This window comes from Athene noctua, chromosome 1 (assembly GCF_965140245.1).
Source record: "Athene noctua chromosome 1, bAthNoc1.hap1.1, whole genome shotgun sequence".
Lineage (NCBI taxonomy): Eukaryota > Metazoa > Chordata > Aves > Strigiformes > Strigidae > Athene > Athene noctua.
In genome coordinates, this window is record NC_134037.1 from 143,167,101 (window position 1) to 143,175,146 (window position 8,046).

Consider the following 8,046-nt stretch of genomic DNA (forward strand, 5'->3'; position numbering starts at 1 on the left):
ATCGTCTTAGCTATTATTCAGAGACATTTCCAGTGAGGTAAGATGATTTGTCTGAATTAATCTTCAGAACTACATTCATGAGCTCTAGAATGTAGCCAAAAATATCCTGCAAATAGTAAGTTAAATACAGTTACAAAAATAATTTAAAAGTTATTTACTAAAATGACTTTAGCAGTTTCTGATTTTTACTACATCTTACAGGCAACCCCATAGCCCAGCCTTTGGCTGAATTACTATTTAAGAGCAGTTTAGCTAAGAGTTTATTGATGTTGCTTTCTTATTATTTAGCATCTGGTTTTGATATTAATTATTTAGCTTATATAGCAATGGCTGTCACAGAGTAAACAACAAAATAGCAGTTTCAATTACAGAAAGCAAAAATCAACCAACGACAAAGAACACAGTAAAACTGTTAGACAACACAAACTATACAATTATTTTCTTTCAGTTACAGAAATGGACTGCCATTTTTCTGTCTGGGCAGTTTTGGCCTTTCTGAGCTTGTCTCTGGTCGTTTCGTTGATACTGAACATTTCACACTATATGAAAAAGAAGAAAGGTAAGTAATGTCTCTCTGTAAGAAATGGACTATGAGTGTTTAGAGTGTCTGTAGAGAAAGCCATCATTGCTGGGGGATTGCAAGCCAACAAAATCATTCTTTTGAATTTTAAAGCTATCTTTTGGCAAGAATGATTCTAAGTAGAGAGGATGCAACTTTTAAAAATTTTGAGGAGAGTCAGGTATGATTACAGAATGATTGCTAGCCGCCCCATCTGCTGCTAAAAACAGCTACCCAAAGCCATTCTCTGAAGACAAACCAACGGAACATGTACAAGGTGATGGATTTAGTTCCAGCTAAATCTTCATTTTTAAAGTATATTTTTAACATCTGAAATTTCCTTTTTAAAGTATACTTTTAATGTAACTGCTTATTATTTGTACTTTCATTTAAAAATTATTTTAAGTAGCTGCACTGTACAAAATACATTTGAGAAAATTTTTCCCTCTCAAAATTTAAGAATGCTTATTTGAATTTCAGATTTCATACACATTTTATGCTTAACCAATTTGTTTTGGAAAAAAGTTCTAACCGCTTTTCATCATGGGATCCTTATGTAGCTCTTAAACCAAAGTGTGATCCACAATAAGTAACTGATTTGTTTAATTTATGTTAAAGGGTGACTACAGTCATACTGTGGTTTTGGTTAAAATTAACTATGACTTTTTTTCACAGAATCAGTTATGGCAGTGCAACCTCTCTTATGCATACAATTGTATAGTTATTAAGTTGTACAAACCTCACCACTCAGATTCAGGGAAAAAATGCCTTTTACACCAAGAAAACTGCACCTGTGTGATATGTGCATGGGTGGGCAGGCAAACACTGGTGGATTCAACCATGTTAAACACCCATGCATACATCATCTACATAAACAGAGGGCCCATGTATGCTATGCTATTAAGCTGAACCCACCAAGTATAAGAGAATTAGATTATTACAGGATATTAAAATAGCTGCTGGAGTGCTGCAGAGTGGGCGGGTACCTTTTCGCTTTATTTTGTCTTTTGAGGCTGCTAGGCAGATATTTTTATGATAAAAAATTCACAGTCATTTACAAAACTAACCTTGAGCAAGGTTTCAGTCAAGTTGTCATTGCTCATGGAATCAGAGCTTACTGTGGTAAATTCTGGAGTCCTGGAGCAGAAGATAGAAAGTCAGGCACTCCTGAGCTATTAATCAAGCTCTAGCAATAAAACTCTTTGTAGCCATTGCCTCTCTGCTTAAATTTCTTCATCTGTGGGAATCACAGGATATCTCTCTTTCAGAGAGATAAGAAACAGAACTAGTAAAATTAATAAAACCTTCACTTTGTAATATAAAGACATGATGCACCTCCCTAGGCAGAGAAAAAGATGAGGTAGAAGCAGGAGGAAATAAGGAATTAATCGTATGTGTTACAGTACATTTTTTGGGTCTTGTAAACTAATGTAGGCTTTGCAGCCACAGCACAGGGTCCTAACACAAACATTTCCTGTATTAGTCTAAAGTATTTGAGAAAAGCAGGGTGACAACTGAAAGTCCTGAGAGCCAAGAGCTTTCAGTTTTACTCTCTACAGTGAAATCAAAAGCGTGTCAGTTGAGACAATTATCTCAAGTGTTCTAAGACAGCCCATTTCATTTTCTCTCTCTTTTTTTTTTTTTTTTTTAACAAATTTTCCAGCTAAAAAGTATAAAGACTATGAAGACAACAGTCCAAGGTAAGTTGAATAAAAAAGTTTCTTTCTGGCAAAGATGAAATAAGCAATAAATAATGACAGATAGCTTTGGAGGGGTGGTGTAGAGTAAAAATCCAATATCTCAAGCAGCCTGCCTGGGAACATCAGAGAACAATACAGTTGTAAAAAAAAGAGTTTTCGAAAGAATAGAGGAAAAAAATTTATGTGGGAGAGATGTACTCGTCATTTTATCAATGAAATAATTGCATGCTAATATGATAATTTTATATACTGAAGGAAGTGCAAGATGTTGAGCTAAACATTTATTATGACTCAAAGTCAATGAACCTATAATAATTTTAAAGAAGTCTCAGGAAACAATAATATATTATAACTCTATATATGATAATGTATTATTGTTTTCTGATATGTAATACCTGTGAAGCAATAGTTTACATGTATTTATGTTTCATACTCTTTGTTTACACATGGTGTTCAAAAGCAATAAAATAGAGTCTGTTTACAGCTGCTGGATATCTCATGATCTGTTACAAGTCTGTTTCTCTTGTTCTATATTAAAAAACCACCAAACTTTAGAAAAGAGATATGGGAAGCCTCTTCTCAACCCAAATATAAAAGGCCCTTGAAACAAAAATACAAAAGCCTCCACCTGTTTCCCAAAACCAATCCTCAATTACAAATTTACTTGAAGTTGGGAAGTCTCTATTACTGCCTGTTCAGTTGAAAATTACCACTGAAAAAGTGATGTTAGATTGCGCTACTTAATTCCCTTGATGAGGCACAGTATAGGGATGCAACAGGAACAAGGTTACACAGTGCTCCCCACTAACAACTCCCGTTGTATAAACATGCTTAAAAACATTTTCAGGCAACAGCAGGTAATGAAACAGAGAATACTGTTAAAAATCCAAAACTGAACTTTGCTTTAGTCTAGTTGTGTCGAGATAAGTATTTTAGTTAAATCAAGAGTGGCCCTTATAATAACTTCGCTCCCAAAGACCCATTTAGTGCTATAGTTTGTACTGCAAAGTGGTCTCAGAGGACATGAACTGGATTTCTTTCAATGATCATTAATAGGTTTCTAGAACTATGTCTATCAGTAGCTTAGTAGTCTTGAGATTAGCCTTATACTTAAGTAAGTTACAGAAAAGAAGAGTTCAATTCTTGGCTAGGTATCAAATCTCTCTTCAGAATACAGATATTTCTGGCCCCCCTCCCATAATTTTGGTCTTGTTTCTTAGATCATATACAATCTGCTATTGCTATGTGTGTGTAAAATGTTTAGAGTAGAATAGTGGGGTCCTAAATAAAGCATGTTCTGTGAATTAAAGATACTTTTCCATTCCCTTTCTAGCTATGATGACTATTACACAGAAGATGACCCAGTTTATGGGAATCTCAATCAAAATATTTTAGGTAAGAAAATGTATCTGTTCAGAGGCTATAATAAATGTATGGTTATAAGCTGACCGACCAACACTTTCTGTGTTTCTCAAATAGAAAACTTGAGAATCTACCCCTTTTTAGTTGCTTTATTAATACCTACTTGGGATAGAACTACAAGCTGTCATACTGCACATTATTCATAATACATACACCTATTTGTAAGAACAGATCTCATACTGAATTTATGGTTAATGGTTGGACTGGATGATCTTCAAGGTCTTTTCCAACCTAGATTATTCTTTGATTCCGTGAATTTGATTTTTTACACCCAAATGGTCCTGTTCAGCCAAATATCTCAAACCCAAGAGCTTTTCTACATGTAAAGTGCACCAGTTGAAATAACAGCTTGATCTCTACATGTTAAAGCAATCTAAGACACATATTACTCACTCCCAAAGTCAGTGCTCCCACAGAAGCTGGCAGAAACACATACCAGTTCTCTGCTGTAGCTGTCCACAGAGCATTAGTGACATTGACAAATACGCTGAAACAGGCCCAGAGGGTGAATGGTGAGCAGACATAGCTTTTCTCTGTTTTACTGTGCTGAAGTTAATAATCCTTGGCAGAGATATACCACATCATATGGCATCATACAACTGTAGCTAGAGCTAGATATGCTGAGGGTATGTCTCTCAAAGCTCTTCTGGTGTGAAAGCAGTATTTAAGTAACATGAACACAACTTTTGCGCTACTCTTATTTAGGGTTAAACAAAACGAAAGTATTTGAACTGTGGGGAAAAAAAAACAAAACACAAACCCAACCTTTTCATACAGGGCTTGCATAAATTTAACTAAGTCAACACTCAAATGCATTGACACTACAAAAGTCTGAAAACTGTAATCTGTTTTATTGATGGCTAAAATGAGATCTGGCATGAGAAAATAACCTGCACCAAATTTATAGAAAACTGAAAGTAGAGTCAGGAATGGAATTTAATCACCAGCTGCTGCAACTCACAGCCTCTTTCTCAGCCAAAGAAAAGATTGCCTGTGCTGAAAAATACATCGGTATGTGGTTACCCCCTAACTGTAATATGCCCTACTAGCAGTCTAAAATTATGCCCACTTAGTGAATAATGAGAAACTTCCCATATATATGAACAGAAAATTATTTTCCTTTTCACCATGTGTGTCTGAATTTCTAAGCTATTTGCCCCTCTATAAATAGAAGGAAAGATCTGTATAATTTCAAAACAAAACAAACTTCTACCAAAGTAAACTGGGGGGAGTTTGTTCTGTAACAGAGAGGATCTGTTGATCTGATCTTTTAAGACTCAGTAGCATGTCTTAATAACTAAAACATTTTTCTACTTTGAAAAATTATAGAGGAATGTTGTTACGAGCAGATGAAGTCCCAGCCTCAAAGGCCAGTTAACCAACTACAGGTATTTTTAATTTTACTTCTGGATTTCTGAATTAGGCTAGTGTGGTCTGTCTCATGAATTATTGTGTTTATCCCATGACAATAGATAACAATAATCTTCACACTGCTCATCAAAAAAATTACCATGTGTTAGTGTCTCAGTTCATCAGGGAATTTAGAGCATAGACTTGACCCTTCATTCAATCTGGGTCATTAATGAGAGAGCAGGATAATTATAGACAGCTCATTTTCATCCATACGGCATGATAAAACTCAGTCACAGGCATGCAGATCAGGCTGAATTAAGCCTGCATCTACTGCCATGATTTATGTAAAGAATTAATTTTATTTATTTTGGACATCAATCAAGTGAAAACACAAGCTGTATCACATGATAATCATGAGTTTGACTGGCTCTCTCCTGCCTAGCACAAAATCTATATGCCTTAACAAATGAAAGAAGACTGTCTATTGATTTTTATTTTGTCGAGATACCTGGCTGCCTAAAAGCATGCAAGCTTCAACTGAAATTTGTCTGTAATTGAAGCATTCCTAACATCAATTTCCTGAGTTGATTTCCAGGTATTTCATAAGGACTGATTTCCAGCGTCACTCTCAGGATACGTCCAGGGGGTAGAAATATTTTTTTAATCTAGACATTTGCCTGCATTAACTTCACAGAAAGAGAATAACCTATGAAAATTAAAATGTCAAGAGTGGTTGACAATTTGTCTTGAAAGACACAAAGAGAAGAAGGGGAAAGACATGCAAAGCATACATTTTGCACTAGAAATTAGATCCTATATACAGACAAGAATCACCCATCTTTGGTTTTCTGCACAAAGCCTGTGAAAAATGTTGTTGCTAACAACTGTATTCTAATTAAAACAAAAAGTGGGAAGAAAACCAGATCAAACAATGTCTTGCATCCCAAAGAACTTCTACTGATTATATAAGCTACCCTCCTTGGGCACACACTTTGCTGGGTAAAAAACTGTCTGGATGGCCGAGCCCAAAGAGTTGTGGTGAACGGAGTTCAATCCGGTTGGCGGCTGGTCACGAGTGGTGTCCCCCGGAGCTCGTGTTGGGGCCACTCCTGTTTAACATCTTTATTGATGATCTAGACGAGGGGATCGAGTGCACCCTCAGTCAGTTTGCAGATGACACCCAGTTGGGTGGGAGTGTTGATGTGCTCGAGGGTAGGGAGGCTCTGCAGAGAGACCTGGACAGGCTGGAGCCATGGGCTGAGGCCAACTGGGGGAGTTTCAATAAAGCCAAATGCTGGGGGCTGCCCTTGGGCCACAACAACCCCCAGCAGCGCTACAGGCTTGGGGAGGAGTGGCTGGAGAGCTGCCAGTCAGAGAGGGACCTGGGGTGTTGATTGACAGCTGGCTGAACAGGAGCCAGCAGTGTGCCCAGGGGGCCAAGAAGGCCAATGGCATCCTGGCATGTGTCAGCAATAGCGTGGCCAGTGGGGACAGGGAAGGGATCTGACCCCTTTACTCGGCACTGGTGAGGCCGCACCTCGATGACTGTGTTCAGTTTTGGGCCCCTCACTCCAAAAAGGACATTGAATGACTCGAGCGTGTCCAGAGAAGGGCAACGGAGCTGGTGCAGGGTCTGGAGCACAGGTCGTACGGGGAGCGGCTGAGGGAACTGGGGGTGTTTAGTCTGGAGAAGAGGAGGCTGAGGGGAGACCTCATCGCCCTCTACAGCTACCTGAAAGGAGGTTGCAGAGAGCTGGGGATGAGTCTCTTTAACCAAGTAATAAGTGATAGGACAAGAGGGAATGGCCTCAAGTTGCGCCAGGGAAGGTTTAGACTAGATATTAGGAAGCCTTTCTTTCCAGAACGGGTTGTTGGGTGTTGGAATGGGCTGCCCAGGGAGGTGGTGGAGTCCCCATCCCTGGAAGGGTTTAAGAGTCAGGTCGACATAGCGCTGAGGGATATGATGGTGTTGGGAACTGCCAATGTTAGGTTAATAGTTGGACTGGATGATCTTCAGTGTCTTTTCCAACCCAGACAGTTCTGTGATGCTGTGATTCATTCCCTCAGAGATTCTTTCCAGTAATACCTTGATGAATTTTTCCTTACTGCCACTACCCTAAGAACAAGAGTCTTTACCATTATTTACATTGGTCTGTTTTCTGTACTGCCACATTAATAATTTGTACTTTTTACTTTTTCATTTACAGCTAGTTTGAGTAAACTTCAGTCACTATTATGATTACAGTGTAGACATAGTCAAAGTAGTCTTAGACATAATTTTAAAGCAAACATAACTATTGAATATTAAAGTGAATTTCCTTCTAGGCAGAGTCTGCCAGTCAGATGTGTTATGCCTCACTTGATCACAGTGTCAAGGGAAAACGCAGAAAACCAAGGAGAAACAAAACCCCTTCATTACAGGAGGATGGAGAAGAAAGATCATCTACCACCACCACGATGGCTTCCAAAGTCAGCATTTACCTCAACAGTGAGCAGCTGGCTGCTGAAAACACAGAAAATGTAGAAGCCATTCATGATGATCCCATCAGATTAATGGGTTTGATGCATACTACAGGAGGAGAGAACATCTGAAGTGGCTTCACAAACCAAATATGTAATTATAAAGTATGATCTGCTTGTTCATTCTGGAGGAACAATGAATGATTATAGCTCATATCCTGGCAAACTGACATACCAAACAATGGTATAAAATGGGTAAGCGAATTGTTCCAAAGCGTCTTCCAACCATATTTATGGACTAAGCAAGAAATAAGTATAGGTCCAGACTGCCACTTTGAAGGACCTGTCCTTCTGAAGATATTTTGAAAGGAAGTTGTAGAAGCTGGTATCTTGGCATTCACATGGTATTGATTCCAGTCAAAACAAATCCTTTTTTAAAAGCAACCATCAACTTTCAAACAGTCCCAAAAGACTCACTCTGGTGTCTGTAGAGCTCTAGTAGAGTATTCTGTATAGGTCTTCTATTCTATGCAAGTTTTAACATTACTTTTG

The 8,046-nt window shown here is 38.2% G+C and overlaps 1 protein-coding gene across 1 annotated transcript; it reads left to right on the forward strand.

Annotated features, from left to right (window-relative positions):
* Positions 1-456: 456 nt before the first annotated feature.
* On the forward strand, positions 457-7,626 carry TRAT1 (T cell receptor associated transmembrane adaptor 1). Its single transcript, XM_074928413.1, has 5 exons — positions 457-559; positions 2,223-2,259; positions 3,593-3,654; positions 5,011-5,069; positions 7,360-7,626. The coding sequence occupies exons 1-5, from the start codon at positions 457-459 to the stop codon at positions 7,624-7,626; spliced, it is 528 nt and encodes a 175-aa protein (XP_074784514.1).
* Positions 7,627-8,046: the final 420 nt, after the last annotated feature.

What these genes read in the sequence shown, in the direction of transcription:
- TRAT1 (XM_074928413.1), top strand. Translation starts at nt 457, where the DNA reads ATGGACTGCCATTTTTCTGTCTGGGCAGTTTTGGCCTTTCTGAGCTTG. An exon ending in CTATATGAAAAAGAAGAAAG is followed by an intron (nt 560 to 2,222) that starts GTAAGTAATGTC and finishes CAAATTTTCCAG; the next exon opens with CTAAAAAGTATAAAGACTAT. An exon ending in GGCCAGTTAACCAACTACAG is followed by an intron (nt 5,070 to 7,359) that starts GTATTTTTAATT and finishes ATTTCCTTCTAG; the next exon opens with GCAGAGTCTGCCAGTCAGAT.